Source organism: Fringilla coelebs (genome assembly GCF_963513975.1).
Source record: "Fringilla coelebs genome assembly, chromosome: 2".
Lineage (NCBI taxonomy): Eukaryota > Metazoa > Chordata > Aves > Passeriformes > Fringillidae > Fringilla > Fringilla coelebs.
The window spans coordinates 18,250,236-18,270,336 of NC_140029.1; the positions used below are offsets into that span (position 1 = coordinate 18,250,236).

At 41.4% G+C, this 20,101-nt stretch overlaps 1 protein-coding gene across 2 annotated transcripts in view; it reads right to left on the reverse strand.

The window, feature by feature from the left end:
- Positions 1–13,166: 13,166 nt before the first annotated feature.
- Positions 13,167–20,101, reverse strand: part of GLRA2 (glycine receptor alpha 2) — a gene marked incomplete at both ends in the record, with an annotated part of 121,484 nt that continues 114,549 nt past the window's right edge. For both annotated transcript variants that reach the window (XM_084226262.1, XM_084226263.1), the window contains one exon: positions 13,167–13,445. In XM_084226262.1, coding sequence (XP_084082388.1) covers positions 13,167–13,445 — 279 coding nt within the window. The remainder of the gene's footprint in view (positions 13,446–20,101) is intronic.

Consider the following 20,101-nt stretch of genomic DNA (forward strand, 5'->3'; position numbering starts at 1 on the left):
TTTGTCCTTTTAGCCATTCTCCAAAGGACAGAAAGCATCAAGGAGTTTCTGGGTTCTCTCCAACACGGTGTCTCACTGAAATACCAACGAGGGCAATGCTTTTTGAATTAAAAGGAGGTCAGTTAGGTATTGACCCAAAATGAATGCATGAATTCCCTATACATAAATTATGCCTTCCTGACTGCCTATTTATTACCCTCAGAGGCTGTTTTACTTTTCCTCTATACCCAAATATTAACTTCTACAGCAGAACAGGGGAGCCTTCTCAGGAGGGAAAGAGACACTACTGGTAGCATCTCTGCCATCCTCAAACCTTTGAAGTACAGAAGGAAAGAGTCCCAGGCCCTGACATGAGAGAAGGCCCTAAATAAGGATTGCAGTTTAAATTAGGATTATTCAAATGGATCCTGCATGTTGCCCAAGAAGGAGACAACCCCCTGAGGCTTTATACACCTGGGAATCAATCAGGGAATTGTGCTAACAATGTACTGAAACCCATGATCTGGTAACTCTACACTGTCAGTCATCTGAGAGCCTGGCTGCCTAGAGAACAGCATGGAGAAGTTATTGTTGCTGTATCTGCATTGCTGCTATTGTGATTAAGCTTGTATCAGTATTGAATTGCTTGAGCTTGCCATTATTACTGAATTAGCGAGGTTAACCCTGCTCTGAGAGATGTTTTTACCAGGTTGCTCCTATCCATAATGTTTCCTATGACATCATCTTGCCAGACCAGCAGGTCAAAAAGCTTTAAACTAAAATTTTAAATATAACCTTTTCAGACTACCGAAATATGAATTCAGATTTCTTTAATGACTGTCATAGTACTACTGAAGGTTAAATTTATTGGTCCTAAGACTTCAGTGCTTATAAAATAAAAATTCTTTGCTGATACATGCTTGAAGGATAATATTAAAGTTTGTAGGAGGTTTTAAAAGATTATTTGAGGGATTGGGAAACTTTTTGATTGTAAAAGATTATTTGAGGGATAACCCCATATTTGTGGTTTTGAATGATGCCAGACTCAGTGTAGAAACCACAGTAGGAAGCTTTCCTTCCATTACAATTCTTCAGCTTGCTTTCTGCCAGGAAAACAGGGGGCTCTGAAGGGATCCTCTTTCCCAAATGATTTAGGTTTGCTCACAGCCCTTTTCCAGTAGGAGCTGTTTGTTTTCCACTTGTTTGCACTGCTGAGCAATTAGTGGGCTGAGAAGTAAGTTGAGGCCATCGAGGAACTCCGCTGCACTTGCTCTCCTCTGTCTGCTCAGCTCACCAGACCTTTGCCAATCCCAGCAATCTTTTTGGCAGGGCAGTGAGAGTATCAGGAATCTTTGTAAAAGGATTTGAAGGTCAGCCAGGGGAATTCATCTGGGAGCGAATGTTGTGAAGGTCATTTGCTGCTGCAGGAATGCTTGTAACCTTTCAGGATCAACTGGGAAAATTGATCATGGGAAAATACCTGTGCTCCTTGCAACATCAGGGACCTGAGATGTGGTTGGGTTTTTTTCAAGGCTGCACATTCAAGAGTGTTTCCATCTGTAAACCTTTGTCTCATGTACTACCTAGAGGAAAGAGGTTTCTGTGAGAAGATGAAATGAAGCTGACGCATCCCTGCCAGGAGTTTTCTACAAACAAAAAGCAAACGTGCTCTGCCCTGCTTGGTCGGCAGCTGGGGAAGAAGTCCCTGCTCACCAGGCAGCTGGGCTTGTCTCCCTCTGAGCTCTCAGCCAAGAGAAAACAGCTTGCAGCCCATGTGGCACTTCAGTGTGAGCAGTAAACATCACATTAAGGTTTCTAGGAGCCCAGTAACCTGTCACTGTGGGTTTGGCAGCGCTGCCTGAACTGCCCCAGCAATGCTAGCCATGTGTGCGAGGCAGCTGGGAGCACTTAGGGACAGCTGGCCCTGCCCTGGGGCTGCACAGGCTCAGGGAGGGGGACAGGGCAGAGTGCCTCTGGCCAAGCTGTCTGTGCACCCACCTTGTGAAGGAAAGCCAAAAGGGAAATAAGGGGTAGCCCCCACGGGTTCAGCTCTACCCTGGCCCAGAGAAGGCTGGAGCAGGAGGGGGAATGTTGGTGGTGTCTGACATGTGCTCACGGGCCAGGGTGGTGAGGAGGAGCAGGAGGAGACCTGTCAGGTCCTACCTAGCCACGGGCTGGCAACCACTTCCCAAAGCACAGCGGAGATTAAAAGCCACTCCAGAGACTCAGTCTCTGTAAAGCCGCCCTGGGGCTGTGCATGCTTTTATCCTTTTTTCCATTTTATTTATTAGTGCTGTTCTTTTCTTAAAATAGAGGCTCAATTTCTTGCACAGGCCATGAGGACTGGAAAGCTGTACAGTTTTGCCACAGCCAGGACAAGAGTATCTGACAGGGAAAGGCTGGCTGAGGAACCCTGGCTGTGTTGTTTTCCAGAGGGGTGCTGGGGAAACCTCAATCATTTCAAAAGCCACCTTTCAGGAGGCTTCCTTTTTCCCCAGGAGAGGCTCATCCTCTCTGCTGTGCTAAGTTCCATGGCCTGCCCTGTGCTGACACCAGTATGTGCCACTGGAAAAAGCAGGGGTCTAAAGCACAGGGAAAGGGCAAAAACTGGTGACATGGACAATTATGGTAGGGCACCCCATGGTTCCTGCTAGAGGACAATGGGACTGGTGTGACAAATGTATGTATTCACAGTTCCAGGAAGGGGACAAAACTGAGAACTACACTCCACTTGTGGGAGTTTCTCTTTAGAATACTGATAGTCTTCTGAAAGCCTCTGCTGAAAATTATTCAGAAACAATAGGGATGTGTTTTCTGGGAAGATTTTGGTGTCCTTTTTCAATCTTCTGCTATAAGGGACATAGGGAATGTTAACATGATGGAATGACCTTCTGAACTTGCCTTTTTGCTAGGATGCTGCTCTTAGAAAAATGTCTGACAGGCATCTTTTCCAATTTTTCCTGTTAAGGCAACTTTTACAGTTCTCTTCTTACTGCAGAGATATAAAACACAGCTCACCATGTCCCCAGGGGTTTTGGCCTCTGGTTAAAAGGCCAGGAATCTGAAACTCAGAAACTCAGAAAACTACTCTTTGTGAGAAGAAGGAAAAAGATGGAGCTGCAAGTAAGTGACCAGGAAAAATTCCAGGTAAAGTAGTTTGATCATAATATTCAAGACTGAGATTTCCAAAAGCACTTACTGATTTTAAGTGCCTCACTTCTTGGGTGTTCCAGCAGAGAAGTCTTTGGAGGCCTCAGACTCTGAGAATAAGTGCTTGGCATTTCCTGAAAGTTATGTCTCCATTAACATATTTCAAGTGGTGCATGAAAAACAGGAGGTATTGAAAAATCACAAGGCCAAGATGTTCTTTAGTGCCTTAAAATGGTCAAAGCATATTGCCATGCTCAGACATAGCTCTTCAAGGATTTTGAACATTTTTTTCCTTTCTCTGAAAGAGATTAAATAATGGTATATCTGAAATCCTACACTGCACTTCAGTTGTGTCATGAAAGATAGAATTCATATTTGATATTAATGGAGCAGGTGAAACATGAAATGATATTTCTTTAATCTTTAATGAAATTTCTGGTTTTAGCATTTAGGTTGTCTGTTCAATGACACAGAAGAGCTAATAATATCACTGTTTTTGAAGAATTCATTCACTACAGGCAGCCTGATTTTCTGAATCTGTTGGAAGCTCTTTAGGTGCTCCAATGATGCATGAAAAGCATAATAATAAAAAAATCCTTTGTCCTTGAAGCCCAGTGATCATAATTGGAAACATATAATTAAAAAAGAGAAAAAAACCCATCCTCCCAGTAAGCCACTCCTCTGGAACAGAGATGCAGTAGTTTAGAAAATAACAGTTCTACAGGAATTAGCAGGAACAATGGGGTTTCAGGAACTCTTTATTCAAGTATGCTCTACAGCTTGGACAAACACCTGCATATTCAAGACCAAAAAGGTGAATGGTGCTTTCTGTAGCAAACTATTTCTTTGCTGAATGACTTTGTTGTTTTAAATTTAACAACTGCTTTTGTAAACCCCCACAAGACAGGAAAAGTTAGTAAAGATGATGCAAGTTTTTTTAGGGAGAACGGATTTTTTTCTTATGGGGATATATAAATGAGAAAATGCTGTGCATGACAAAATGTTTGCTTTGAGACAGAGCAGAACTAAGAGGAGGTTCCAGGGGACACACAGCCATTATTCCATCTTCAGACAGTTGCTTTGAGGCCAAAGTAGATCTTGCAGTCTCTTAAGGTCATTCACACCTTGATCTTTCATTACCTCAGCCTAGAACTTTAATTTTCTTTTGAGGGGCCAGTGCTGACCTTCTTAAAACAGAGGAATATTAGAGTAGTGTCCAAAGGATGCAGTTATTCTTCCAAAAATCAAAGATGCTCTCCAGTACCATTAAAGCTAGCTGGTAATGGAGATAGTACAGACCTTGGCCATTCTCCCAGCTGACTGTCCTAATAATAGAAAAGCCCCTCTGAGTGAGTAGCTGATACTGGGGATCTGCCAGGCAATTTTCATTAAAAACTGCAAGTGGTGACAATATTCTTGGAGAGGTGGAGATCTGTTTGTCTTACTCATATCACCACTGAAATGAGCAAGAGGATCCTTTCTCTCTGTTTTCAGTTCTCCTTCTGCTTTTGGGACTGTCTTGAAATCTCTGAAGTTTTTTGAGGTGTCTCCAAAACCTGCTCTCCTTTGCTTTCCAGTTACACTTGGGGTTTTTTTGCACACAGAGCTGCACCCTCTTTCCCTTTCATCAGCTCACAGGGAGCCTCCCACTCCTGTGTGGCTGAGCTGGGGAGCGGCTCTCTGGCTGGTTTAGAGTTGGCAGGTAGGTTTCTTTCTCCATCTTTCTAATTTTACAGAAGACTTGGCTCACTTCTTCTGTCCAGCCTGAAGGGAGAACAGCAAATGAAAAAGGGAGGGCAGCTAGAACACCCCAGGGAGTGGCCAGAGGTGAGATGTGCATGAAGCAGTTGCAAAATGCACCAGAGTACAACCACGCCATCACCTAACCACAGCTTGAAAACTGAAGTGTGAACAGTGTGAACATCAGGGCTTGGGCAACCTTCAAAAGACAATTTGATCAAGCCATGGTGAGGAGAATAAAGCACTTTTTAATGTAGCCTCTTCCTGCTTGCTCCATTGAACATTGCTGATGGTGTAGTCTGGATGTCCCCTGACCTGTCTGTTGCTGCAAGGCAGCCCCCATGCCCTGAGGGATGTCTGGGAGGCTGGGATTGCTTCCCCAGGCACCAGTGCCACAGAGACCCTCCCCAGCTGCAAAAGGGGCTTCTGGTGTCCTTCTGCATTGGTGTGGCTCTTGTGCCAGCACCAGACAGAGGGAGAGGTTAAAGGTCCTCCCTTTTTAGAACGTGTTTCCCTTGTGATTTATTAAGATCAGCTAGAATTTTAGTTGCAGGGAAAATGTCCATCAGTAGTAACCACAACCACATTTGCTGCTGAAGTCTTCAGATGTGACCCAGAAACCTTGTCAGAGAGCACTGGGCAGAGTGCCTGCTTAGCAAAACCCACTGCAGGTACATCCCAGCGCTGCCATTTACAGCATGCCTGAGCTGTGCCTCAGCTATTCCAGATGACATATATATTATATATTTAATCCATGGCAGCATATTAGCAGATCAGACTTAGATTAATCAGGCTAAAGATAACTTTTGGACCTTTTCCACATCTAGGTCAGAGAAAAAGAAGGTAGATATTTATCTGTGCTACCACACTAGCTAGCACTGTGTAACAGATGAAATTTTCAGGGACATCAGTCAAAGAAATACTGCAATAAGACTGAGGGAAGCAAAGTGAAAGGAATATGTGTGTGTGTGTGTGTGTGTGTGTGTGTGTGTGTGTGTGTGTGTGTTGCACAAATGCAATACAAGCTTTACAATTTGCAGAAGCTATCAATTTCCAGTGAAATTCTCTCTGCCATTATAGCAGAAAATAAGCAAATTTCCTTTGTGATAAAATATTCTCCTTTGTTTCCCTGGTGCCATAAAGCAAGCTCTGCCCACTGATATTATTGCAGAAAACTACAGCCAGAATAACAGTGCATGTGTTCAAGGAAACCTCACTGCATGTAGGGAACAGACCTCATGTTTTCAGCCTTGGTGATGCCTGGAATAAGTCAATCAATGCATAGGAATTAGTTCCTTTAAAAATAGATTAGGTCACATTTAGGATGTTTAATGGGCAATGTTACTCTGGGTATTAATGGAGCACTTCTTTTCTGCAAATTAAAAACTAAGCTAGTGCTAATAAATCAAAGAAAACATTAAAATGTTCTTTAGCCTCTGCCAGTGTCCTTTTCAAGAGGCCTTTGAAAGACTATTATGCAGATTCTGATGAGGAAAATTTCACTGGAATTCTAAATGTTCTTTAGCAAATTCTTCAGTTTTGACCTCACTGCACTTGCAACACCAGAAGGGTCAGCGATGGAACCTCTCATTGTGGTAAGTCAAGAAAACAAAGTCACTGGGCTCCAAAGTGAGGAGCAAATGTGCTATAACAGCAGACAGCCAAGATGTAGGCTGAGACCCTGCCCATATGGAAACTTTCACCATCAACCTGTAACAGCTTGACTTAACATCTGAGGTCAGCATCAAAGTTTCTCTTGGTTTTGACTTGAGCTACTACAAGGAAAAAATGCCAAGAAAAAGATATTTTCACTTTTTTAGCTTTGCTTCTTGCATGGATTAGTGGAAAATTGTGATATTCTTCCAAGCAGAAAACTTGCTTTCAAAGCCCTATTACACATAATGTAACACACATGGAAGGGGAACCCAATTTTCCTGCAGCAGGCAGCTCTTTCAGCTCTTGTTTTTTGAGCTAATGACTCAGTAGCAGCCCTGCTCTTCACCCCTCCTCTGAAGAGCATCTTTGGCAGACCCCTGTGAGGAGCCTCATTGATTATGTCCCTCATCTCCCCAGAGGACAGAGTTCATTAGCTTATTACAGGAAAATTGTGCTCACTCTCCTCTTCCAAAGGTTAATTAGCTCATCACAGACATTTGTCCATGCTGCTCTCCTTGGTCTCCCCCTAATGCAGCCATACATGTGTCCCCTTTGAACTCCAAGCAGTGGCTAAGAGGAAAACTTTACCCATGCATTGGCAGCTTCTTCATTGCCAGGCTCTCCTGCCTTTTCACAACATCTCTGCCTGACCATGCAGAGCCAGGAGGAGGTAATGTGTCCAGTGTGAATTAAGCCACTGGTGCTCTCATTTTCTCACTGGAAAACCCTCCTAAAGACTCTGGTTCCACAGTGTTTCCCACAGTGGCATAGCTCTTTTCTCTTTCTGTATTAAAGGGAGAACAGGGGGGGTGCTCTTTGGAAGCCAGGTGATAAAAATGTGATTTCCAAACATGTCCAGCCCCAGGCCAGACCCTGGGATGTCAAGGGTAGCGCTCTTCATCACTTCAGGGAAAATGGATTCATGGCAAAGCAAAGGTGAGGTGGAAATCTGTGAGTCCCTCAACTGCTCTGTCTAAAGCATTTTCATTAAGCACTGCTGTGGATATATTTCCTGTATGCACTCTCAGGGATCTTGCTGTTTTTCCTGTGTTAAAAGGAGGGATGCATCCAGCTGCCATCTTCCTGGCATGGCACACACTGTCCACCATCTCCACAGCAGCGGCTCACCCTGCTGGGCATCAGATTCAAGCCTTGCCATAATCTGAAGGAGCTGGTTTTGAATCAGTTTTTCAGCTGTTCAGATCACAAGAGAGGATATTATATAATTTGTCCAAGTAAAATCCCATTTTTAGCACAATCAAAATGTAATAAGGATCCCTGGTATTCACTACTTTTTTCCTAATATTGACTCACAGCATTTCTCCATAGCAAAGATAATTATTTAGCATGTTCATTTCAGTGGCAACTTAAAGAACTGAGTGTATGTATTTCACAGAGTTAGTTTTCCTAATTATTATCCGAGATGCTTATTTTGACTCAATTTTCGATTCCTCCTGAGAGGAGGAGAGTTAATCTACTCTGAATATTTTCCCTCTCAAATTATTTCTAGTGCTTAGTGTTGGAAACCAATCCTTTAAAAGAAACTGATCTAGAAGCTATTGAAGAATTTTTTCCTTCTGCTTTCAGTAAGCACTGCATTGGATTTGGAAATAAATTGCATAGATGAGATTGTCTGGAACTGGTGAAGCTTCTCTTGTTCTGAAGCTAAGCCCTAAATTTGATGAAAATTCACAATTGCCTTGCAAAATTAGGAAAGGTGACAAATGACAAAATATCTTCAAATGAGAAAATATCTTCAAATGACAAAATATCTTCTTTTTATCTTCCTGTTAAACTAGAGTAGATTGATTTTTAATGTAAAATCTGTGAGGGGCATTTAGGGAAAAAATATGTTCCTGCTTTCAGTATTTTCCCAGGCAGAAGTTTCTCTAGGCAGCCTTGGTTTCGTTTTTTAGTTTTCCAAAATATTTTGAGATACAAAATTCTATGCCAAAAATCATTAGAATAAATTACTTTCAAAGTCTGGCAGAAGATAATTTTCCACAGATACTACATTATAGATAATGAAAATGAAGATATTAAATAAAAGTTTTTTCATACTACTTTGTGTAATACAAAGCTGATATTTTTACAAAAAATTTGTTTCTTCATTCATTTCTGTGTTCTAATTTTAAATGGATAAGATAGCTGTGCATATACTTTTTATAACCTCACATTAAATATATTTATTCTTGTACTTAGAAATATATGTCTAAATACAGAAATGCCCCTATTGGACTGAGTAAGATCTTTTGGAATAAATTCATAAAATGTGACTTCCAGGTGCAGAGGCAGAATCCTGTTGCTGTGGCAAAGACACCAGTTCACCCCTTCCCAGGAGGAGATGCCCATGTCTGTACTCTGCTAGTTCAGATTCTTTCACAATATTTTCAGCGACATCAGCTACAAAAGGCTGTAAGTTTGGGCTGGAGCCTCATGTTTGGGCAGCAGCTCCAGAGCCACCCATGACAGGCAGGTTTGTGTAAAGATGAAGAGCTCCAGCAGTTCAGCCTGCAGGAGACAAACATTATTTTTCCATCAGCCCTTTCCTGTTGCTTTCAACTTCTCATGCTGGGAAAAAATGGAATCAAAGCAGGAAAATCTCAATGTCTGTGGATGAGGTTCAGTCTTACTCCTCACCTCTGTAGCACATGAAAACATCTGACCCCAGAGTCATTGCATATCCAGGAGCTGTCCTCCAGCAGTGATGAATTGCTGATACCTCATATTGGTTACTTCAGAAGCCTCTATTGCTACACCACATTTGATTCAGTACATCACAAGTGATGTCTCTGCCACCTAAAGAAATAGAGAGAAAAAAGCCAGGAAAGAATAACAAAGAGAGATCTCTCATTTCATATTGCACTATTTTTTTTATTTTATTTTTCACTTTCCTCCTAATGTAATAAGATTTTTTAGAGATCTCTTTTATCAGTTAGGCTTTATCACAGCACCTGACAGCATCTATCTGGTGAGAGATGGCTAAACATTTCCCCTTGACTACTGGATCACTCAGGTCCAACCTGTAACAACAGGACACCAATGACCTGACCTGATGTTGCATCCTTTAAAGACATGCTTAAAGGTTTTTAAGCTTTCTTGGTAAAGTAGAAGTCATCCTAATTGTTTTATAACTAAATGCAAGTAGTTCAGATGCTCTAGAGCTTAATTTTATTTCACCAGCTAGAATTGTAGCATGTAAGCTTTCTAATGCGTGTGGAACCTCTTCAGAATTAATCCTGGGTCTCTTTCCTTCCATCCTGATGTGTCTCCTCTTTCACAAAGGCTATCTGTCTCAGAGTTATTTTCCAAGTCATTTTTTTTTTCCTCTTGCAATGGTGTCTTGGAATAAAACTGCTTCACTATTTAATTCTTCTGCTTCTTCTTCTTCTTCTTCTGAGTGATCATTTTCTGAGTCTTTTTTTCACTGTTAACCATACTGAGAATTTGTTTAGGGAAGTTTTGTCCTGCTATCCTTGTTAATTGATGGTTTTTCTGCAGGCAGTTTCTCAACCAGTTTCTGGTGCCAGCCACGTTCTTTGAGAGAAGGTTCTTTAATAGATGGCCAGTATCAAACATCTCTGTGTCAGAGGGGTCACAGCCAGCACATGGCAACTTTTCTGTATCATGTGGCCATTCCTATTTGTCATGCTTGCTGGCTTGTCCATTTGCACACATTGTTTCCAAAATTTAGTTAGATAATTTCAATATCAATGACTAATTGACTAATTGTCATGTATCCCTAAATTCTGTCTCCAAAAGAGAGAGACAGATCTATTCAGATTTTGTGCACAGATTATTCTCATGACTGGACCAAAGTTTATACAGAAAGCAACAGCAGAGCAATCTTCCCATGGATACTGTCAGCAAACCTCAGTTCTGATCAGCAAGATATTTTAGTGAACTATTTCATAAATGCTAATAGCCAAGAACTGCAAAGAGAGCAGTTGAATTTGTGATGTGGATGCTGGAGGCACATGAGCTTCACCACAGGAAGGGGCATGAAGGCATCCATCAGCTGAGAGTAGGTTTGCATTCCTATCGCTGTGGCCTGCAGCCATTTGGGGCCGCTGGGAGCAGCAGGCTCTGACATTCATGAGAATCATCTGGGCACTGAGGATTAATCCTGATTAATGCTGGCATTGCACCTTCATTTGAAACACTGGTTTTGGAACAAGGGGCTAGTAAAAGTGAGGTCTGAATGTTCACATCCCAGTGAAGGCTCCTAACTTCCCATACAGACATGGTTTACAGCTGGGCATCTTCACCCTACCACACTTCATGGTGCTAGGATTATGCTGGGGTTTTCCTCCACTACATTATCTATAATCAAATACTGTTCCATTTTAAAAATGCATAAAAGAAAATCTGATACCATAGAAATTGCATATATTATGATATTTGAATTTGCATCAGAAGCTTGTTTTTCAGAGCAGAATAGTTTGGACGGTTGTTTTGAGTTCTCACTTGTTACCCTTTCTGGGGCTGTCAGTCACATCTGGATCCATTGTCTCAATAAGGTGCCAGTTCCATCAGGGGTGCAAGCAACAGAAGAGTCTACAAAGCTGAGGAGGGTATGGGAAGATAAAATGCATGACTGGCCCATTTATTGTTCAGGAATCAGAGTTGTCATGACCTCCAGATTCCCTCCTGTTCTGGGGAAAAACAAAGGCTGGTAGCTACAGGCAGCCACGTGGAGAGAGATGGGAACACAGACAGATAAGCACAAAGATACAGGCTCAGACAGGCTGTGGAACCTGTATTCTCTCAGCAGAAGCTGGTCTAGGAGCAAAAGCAGGGTGGGAGGTGCTGAAGGTTCAGTGTGTCTCAGCTCCAGATCTCATTAGGGGAGTGAGAATAAATGCCTGTACTGGGCAGCTACAGTGTGTGTATTTGGGCCTCGCAAGGGAAAGGCAAAAAACTGAATTCAGTTTTTAATTTGCTTTTAAACTATTGGTCATTCCCATGTTTATGAGCAGCACCTGGCACAGGGCATCTCAGCATGTCCCTCAGCTCACCAAAGTGGTGAAGCTGTAACAAAGTCAGAAGAAAGTTCAGGACATCCCCAAGCCAGGCACAGCATGTGTGAAGCTGGGCTGTATTTCTTGCTCTGCAGGGTTGGTGTGAGAGGGGAGCAGCATTTCTCCTCCCCCAGGCCTGGCTCAGCACATACAAATGTTCTACAAATGCTCTCATCATATCCCAGACACACTCTGGACAGTCCTTGACGTATTCCCAAGGGCTGCAGGATAGACAGAGAAATTTGGTGTGCTAAGTCATGTCAGCAGAAGGCTGCTTTTCACCCTCTTTCTGCTGACAGAGCAGTGGAAGAGCTGGGCTGTGGCACGAACAGCCCTGCTGCTGCTGCTGCAAATGAAGAAGAGAGTGAAGAAATATTAGTACCACATTTAGCTTTATTGAAATTGAACAAATACCTTTTTTTAATAAACCCTTTTACAGCAAGTGTAAAATTTTAATGTTTTACTCATCTTATGTTACAGGTTGTCTTCTTCCATGTAAGCAAAAATACCATCTTTTTTTTCCTCTTTTTTAAAATTTTTTTCTTTAAATTTTCTACTTTAAAACATGTAGCAAGGATTTGAATAACGCAGATCCGGCACCAAAAGGTAACAGGTTCTGAAAATCACAGTACAGTTTTAAAATTCTTAGGTTAATTAATGATATTTAAAATGATAGCCACTTTGAGTAAAGATATAAATTAGAGGTCTGTAAACAAGTTGTGTTTACCTATAGAGCTATTGACTGCAGCTACAATGACAGCGATGATAGAAACTCAATGCTAAACTGAGCTACACCTTTGAGGAAACAAGTTCTTACTAAGTAGTGTGGTACAGGGTAGCACAATAGGTAAAATACAGTTTGGCACCTCAAGTTGCATGTAAAATCAGCAGAAATAAAATGAAGTAAGTGCACTGTCTCCCAACAGAAATAAACCGGGCAGTTTCACTGGTTTTGGAGTGTCAACTATCAAATAAATCACATGACACACAAGTTCAACCCCAAAATTACGATTCTAGTAAAGCAAGATAATATTAAAATGCACACCCACAAGGATAGTAAAGTATAAATTTTTTTTTTCCTTTTTTTCCCTCTCCCCTATCAGTAGAAATAATTTACAACCCACAAAAGGACTCCTTGGTGAAACCACTACCTACAGACATGATCATGGAATGTAGCTCAGTAGACTTGTTTCAAATAGAAAGGCAACATTATCCTGAAAAATTTTGGTCCTCTTATAACTCACTGTACTGTAGCCACCACAGTCTCTTGATAGATGTTTTAGGAGAATTGTTTGTTTTCTGATTCTCTTTTGTTCTGAAAGGTAATATCTTGGTGATAAAGCTGGGTATAATTTGGCCCCAATTATAGATGTCTGATGGATGCTGAATCTGGAAGAACACACTAGGAGTACATGGGGGGAGCCTCTTGACTGGTCTCACGGCATATTTTGTCATGGAATCACTTTTCCTTCTACGCTTCTTTTCCTCTTTGCTATTTTTTTTCTCCAGTGTTCTGGGGGAGTGGGGAAGAAACCCTTAGTCCATATGACAGAATGACATTTCGCTGTTTATTTACATGTGGATCACTTTGACTAAGAAGTCCTGGCAAGCCAGAGTTGCCTATTTCTTGTGAATGTCCTCATGCCGTATAATTTTGTACGTAATCCAGTAAAAGATGTTGAAAATGAGGAAGGCGAGTGGGAACGCAGCACGGGATATTGTATCAATCCTTTTTGCACGGTCAACAAACTTCTTTTTGATGGAATCTGAATCCTTTGGTGGTGCTGGAGTTGGGTTGGGTGGTGTAGCCTTGACTGCTGTGCCATCTTTGACCTGGAGGCAGTGGCCCATGCCGTAGCCACTGAAATTGAATCGACTGTCACGAGCAACTTCGTCTTCCTGGAGGATAAAGAGGACAAATAAGACACAAAATCACCTGTTTGTTGAGCATGCCATGTAGTTGAGTAGTTGAGGTGCGCCCCTCCAAAGCACCTCAGCAAATTACCTGGTTACATCATGATAAAAAATCTGGGTTTTAAAGACAAACAAGAAGTTAAAAACCACATAAAAAATATGTGGAAATCAGGCGACTTCCAGTGTTTGTGAATCCAAGCTTTAATTTTTCTATCTATGTCTAAATCAAGTGCCCTGAGCAGCCAGCTGCATCCCAGCCCTGTAGGGAGGAGATTTGACTCTGCAGGTTTATATTGCTCTCCTTGAGCTTTCTGTGGGGAGGACACACAGTCATGTTGGTAGCAGGGTGCCTCTCCAGCCAGGCTGAATTGAGTGACCCAGAGATCCAGGGGCTCGAGTTCATGTCAGTGGGTTTGCATTGCTCAGCCTCACAGCAGCCTCACAGCTCCATCTCAAACCTCTGAAACAAGGGTAGATCACGGTCCCTCCTTGCTCACAGGAGTGCTCTGACAATCAGTGCTTCAAAGTGCACTGGGCACTTGGATTTAGTGGAGGCTGGGAGTCAGGTGCAGTAGCACGAGCTAATGTAGCACCACCCTGCAGAAATCCATTCTCTCTTGTCTGAGTGGGTGATATTTGTTTTTGGAGAGGTGAGTAACTACCACTGAACTTTATCACTATAATAACTGTGTGATGAAAGGCTTGTGACTGTGCTGGTAAATTCTCCCTGATGTTTCTCCTGTCTGAGAGAACAATAATACACAAGTTAACAGTTGCTGGCAGCTCTCCATGAAGGATTCAAAACCAACAGACAAAGCAGCTCTATTCTTTTTCATTCCAGCAGGGATGAATTGTAAGTTCAGGAGCTTGTTCTAGTTAAAGACCTTTCCTTTGACTGACAGATGCATCACTGTTGACTGAAAATAACCACTTCTTGGGTTGATAAGGAGCCCAATCCCTCTTGAAGATATTTAATATCCTCATATCTCTTACCAAACCAGAGCCTTCTGAACTTAACAGAAAAATCAAAAACTGCAAGAAAAAAAGGCATCACAGCAGCAAGATATTTAATAATGAGTACATTGGCTGAACTTGGGGGTGGGAAGGGAGGATAATTTGCACCTATTGAGGATGTAAATCACTGCTCCTTCACAGAAGAACCTCTTTCATTAGTAGCATTTTTCTCTCTCCCCAGCTCCAGGACTGGAATTGAATATATCACCCAACTTGCTGTCCTTACCTTGGAGCTGACATGCAAAGGTGAATAATCACTAGTGTGATTCAAGGCTACCAAATGAGAAATCGTCACTCTGACTGCTCATGGCATTGAATGCTTATGGAAGGAGGGTAGGCAGTAAACAGTGCTCTGGAGACTCTGTCACTCCTGCATGAAGGTCTATTCTACAGTGTATCCAGAAGCAGGTGGAAAATTGCATCATTGCAAGGCTGTTTGAGCACTTATCCAGGGCTTACAACATTTCCATTTCAAAAGTTCACCATCATTAAGAAAAAGGATGGTCCTCTCCTTTTTCAATTTTATTTATTTGCATTTTGCAGTACCTCTGTGAAAACACTGCTTGTCCTAGTGATTATAAGTATGTAAAGCATTTTTAAAGATGAACCCACTGAGACCTAAGTTCTGGATAGCCTTATTAGGCAAGGCTTCTCTGGCATGACTTAATGACTTAATAACACTACCAAGTCCCCTAGTAATACAGGGAGATGCCTTCCTCTCAGTGTTTTTCATTTTACTGAGTTTGAAGGATAAAATGCATGCCCAGGACATGAGAGGTGATTAAAAAGGGTAACAGATTTTCAGCAGCTGTGTTGCCATATGTACTTCATTCATTTTTAAAAAATTTAATTTCTGTTGCTCCTGAGAGATCTGTGGGAAGAATAAAAAGTACTGAGCTCAACACCAGCTTGGAGAGTCCTGACTTCCACTGTGCCCTGGTGGATCACAGCTTTGTCACATGGGGCTGAGCAATTCATCTTCAATGTCACAGCCTTCCTTTTGAGCTTATGCTGTAGCAACTTGAGTGGGAAGTCATCTGACATTAGGGACAGGGATGTTTAAATCAATTTTTTTTAGGTATTCAATACCCAACCCTTAACTATAAGGAGCCACTGATGTCCCAATGGGATTTAGAACCCTGCTTTTCCAACCCAGACATTGTCTGTGCCACTTCTTTCTCACACAAGCCAGAGGGAAGCATGTTCAGTACCCATGAGTTTTTTATTTAGGACTGCAGCAGGTGGGATTTACCCTGGGTAAAAGAGGTACAGCATTCACCTGGGGTATGAGGGATACCCTCAGAGGTCAGTTTCCCTCTCTGCTTAAACAGATTTTAATCTCCTTCTCCCTAACAGATCTCTGGATGGGTTTGTTACTGTTTTCCCAATAAGAAGCTACTTGCTGGTTGCAAAAAAAAAAAAAAGAAAAAAAAAAGAAAAAAGAAAAAAAAAAGAAAAAAGAAAAAAAAAGAAAAAAGAAAAATGTTTATGTAGGGCCTTATTGACCTTTATCAGAAAAAAAACAACCTTTTTCAAAGACTAATTAACTGATTAGGAGAACAGCATTGTCTTGCTATACCCCCTTGTTACTGTTCCTGCTGTTGTGCATTTGCACTAGCACAGCACTAGAGACACCACCCAAGCTGTAGCTGTTGGGATCTTTTAAGAGCCACCAGAGGCAAGGAAAGCCAGAGCCCTCACAGCCCCACCTCCAGCCCTGAGATGCCACAGCTCCATAACCACCATGGGATTTTTACCTGGAAAATCCCCCAGGAGCAGAAGGAGTTCTGCAGCCTGGCCTGTGCCTGCGCTCTGAGCACTGGCAGGTCTCACAGGCAAGAGCTGACCCCATCAGAGCTCTCCCACCTGACCTGACCAGACATCACCTGAAAGACCCAGGGGGGTGAGAACTCTGCCCTTCCCAATGAAAGAGCCAATAGTGTTGGAAGTTAACAATGAAAGCCCAGAGATACGAAGATCCACATGTCTGTGATAAGAGGATACTTTTGCCATGAGACTGCAGAAGTGGCCTTGTGTCCTTTTGGCCCTCTGAGCCCCTGAACTGGTTCCACCAAAATGAAGCAGAGGGGACAGAAAGCTTCCTGCACCCTGCTGAGGGGAGCTGGGCAATCAGCCCAGCTGCTGGAAGGTCACTGTCCATGCTGCTCCTGGGTTAGCTCACTCTGGGGTAGATCATACCAAAAAGCTTTCCCCCAGACAAATCTGCCCCCCAGGAGCTGATGCCACACACTGCCATCATGAGCCATGTGGTGATATCTGGCCCCAGCAACCATAAAACCCCCAGTGTGATTTACTTCAGCATTATGGATTTAGTTAAAAAACTCTGTCCCTAAACCACCATAATCCTATGACAAAACTACAATTTGACATTTCAGATAATCTTCCAACATCCTGTTACATATAAAGGACTTGAGGGAATAGTCACGGAGAAAGAAAAAACAAATTTATACACTATACACAAAAGGATAAAGAACCTTTTTAAAAGTATAATTCAAAATGTGAGATGAAGAACCGACCTTAAGTGCTTTCCCTTAAGTAGTGGACATGCCTTCCTTTGACCTAGAGGTGAACTAGTGCACAACTTACCTTGGGTACTGCTGCTGGGGCTCCAAAATCACCCTTCATTCTCAAGGTCATACTCAGCTCATGCCCTCTGACATATCTACCCCCATGGACACTCATCCACTGACAGTCTTCAACCTGCTCTCCAGCTTAGTCACTGCTAAAGTAGTCCAAGTGACTTTTCAAACATCTCTATCATTATTTTAATCAGACTACACTTAAAACATATTAATTTTAAACTGGACAGAATCTCACTTGCATAAATCCCAGGCTATTTATGTGTTTACAGATTTTAAAACCAAAATCAAAGAGCAGCTGGAAGCCAGTGGACATCAGCTGGAGTGGCAGATTCCACTGCCATTGGAGTTATTAACTTCATCTTTCTAAAGGGATGTCAAGTTAGGTGTTGCATAAAACAGAGTCACAACCCTATCTGTCCTTGATTAAGGCATAGGGGAAAGGGTCATAAACTGGGATGAGAAACAGAGAATAAATTATTAGCAAGAGGAAAGTGTTCTTTGTGTAGTTTTCTTTCAGAGGTTCACACCCTGAATATTTTGGAAGAATTATCCATTGAAAGCTAATTATATTCCCTGAGATTTGGGCAAATACTTTTTATAGATGCTTTTTCAACAACATAAACTTGTGATTATTGTCTTATGATGTCATAATGAACAGGCTTAGGTATTGGCTTTAAACAATTTTAATTAAACAAGAATTACATATTTTTCTCATTTTTTAATTACCCTTTATGAATTTAGTGATTTTTTTTGTGCTTTAAAAATTGATGGCATTAAATTCTCTTGACTTAGTTTTACAGTAAGCAACATATAAATGGGGGTAATACTTCTGAAACGGTTTTCTTTTTTCATTTTTCTTTTTTGTAAAGCTTTTATTTCTACTCCATCAGGGCTAGAATGTATTTCATACTACCAGTTTCACACCAGAGCAATCAGAATAGGAAAAACACTTTAGAAAATCTAGCCCATTCAATGCCTTCCATGCTCAGCTTCCTGTACAATGCATTTTGAAGTGCTTTGTCCCCACCACTTTTAAAAGCTTATTGTCAGCATTGACTAAGTTTTAACAATGAGGAAAATGAGAGAGAGGCTGGCTTCAAACAGTGTATTTAATTTACTCTCTGATGTGATTTATTCTTTTAATTTTGCTACTCTTTTTCCAACATATGGTGGAAAAATGATTTAAAAGACTATCTGGTTTAATTAAATTTCAAGGACACAGATGATTAATTTTAGGTATAGGATAGAGAACATCAGAGAAATTTTCCTTTTGGTATTCATAAGCACAAAGTTAGAAACCCAGAATCAATTCAGACTTGAATGCAAAATGGAATCATTAGGGAGTGGACACCAAAATATCTATGGAGATTTCATTGTTAAATCATCTTTACGACTTTGAGACACCTCCCATCTCTCATACTTTACATAATTCATGGTGTGGGTTTGCAGGCAGTCATGCTTACATGGTTTCAGTTCTCAGGAGTCTCTGAGTATGTGGACGAAGACAGTTCAGCTGAGAAGCACATTTGGACTTTCAAATCCCCTTTGGTTCCTCACAGAAGCCTCTTACAAAATTCAATTCAATTCAATTGTGAGGAGATGGGAAGGAAGGTCCTTTCACAGATTAACTGTTTAAAAGGCAGTAATGGAGTTTAGGAGTAAATGATCAATTTCATAACTGGTGGATTTGCTGGAGGGGATCTCTAAGAATCTGCGTGAGAAGCACTCAGAAGGAACTGAGTTATAAAGCTGGGACAAAGGTTCCCAAGGGAAGGTACACAGGTGAAACAGGATATTCAAAGCAGACAAAGCTAAACCAGGCTTTCCAGAAGGATTCTAAAAAATGAGTGACTAAGTAACAAAATAGCAGTAAATGAAATACAGGGTTGATAAGTGCAAGGTAAAGCATTGCAGAAGATAACCCTAATCACACATAGATGGTAGTGGGCTCAAAATGTTGTTTTTTCTTTTTCTTGTTTGTGAGTTTGGGAAATTACTACATATATGATTCTGACATTAGTCCTCTGCTAAAAAGCAGTCAAAACAGAACAAAACAGAAAATGCCAATTTGCCATTTTATCTACTCTCAGAGTGATCAGTTTTTGGACACTAGAGGTATTTCTGGTCACTCAAGCCTAGTGAAGACATAGCAGAAGTAGACAAAATACAAAGAGGAGCAGCAAGGATGGTAAAGGCCTTTTATTTTGCATAAGGAAGAAGAACAGTGATGAGATCTCCTCATCTTAGAAAAGCTGTCTTTGGAAAGTGGTATCACAGGATGCTAACAAACCTCTCTGATTTCTTACAGCCTGAAAAGCTCTGGATGTCAGCTCACCTGTGCCCAGATGTTATTCCCACTCCTTAATCCAAACTTGAAAGGAGCAGGAGGTGATGAAAAATTGTCACCTCCTCACTTCAATCCTGCCCAAAGTATAGAACAAATACTTTCCAGAATTTGGTTTAAATATAGTTTTTTTCTAAATATTCACCAAGATGTTCAAGATGTTTAATCAAAACCACAAACAGTCTCTGACTAATCCTACTGCAAGATGACACTCCATCAGGACCCATCATTCTGCATGTGACAGTGGTCTTCACCCTGTTCCTGCCTCTCTTAACAGCGATTTTCCTGCTCACTGAGGTTTGCTTTTGCTCTCATTTGAACCCTCGTGCCTTATGGAGTCTAAGTAAAACAGACCTTGTATTATAAATAGGCATTTTAATTAATGGCAGTGAAATTGGTCATTGTTGTCTTTGGTCAGGGTTTCCAATGCACAAATTTAGGCTTGTTTTGGAAACCTGTGTTTAGTAGTATGCTCTCTCTCCAATAAACAGCAAAAAAGTCTCTGAAGCATGAGTGATTTACTTACACAGCCTGTAAGAACAGCAAGTGAACTGTTGTTAATGCAATAATGAAATGGTAGTTAATGCAGCTTCGCCCTTTTCAAGTAGGAATTGAACATTATCCAACTGAAAGAGTAACATAATTTAAACATGTTGTGAGCAAAAATATTTTCCTGCCCT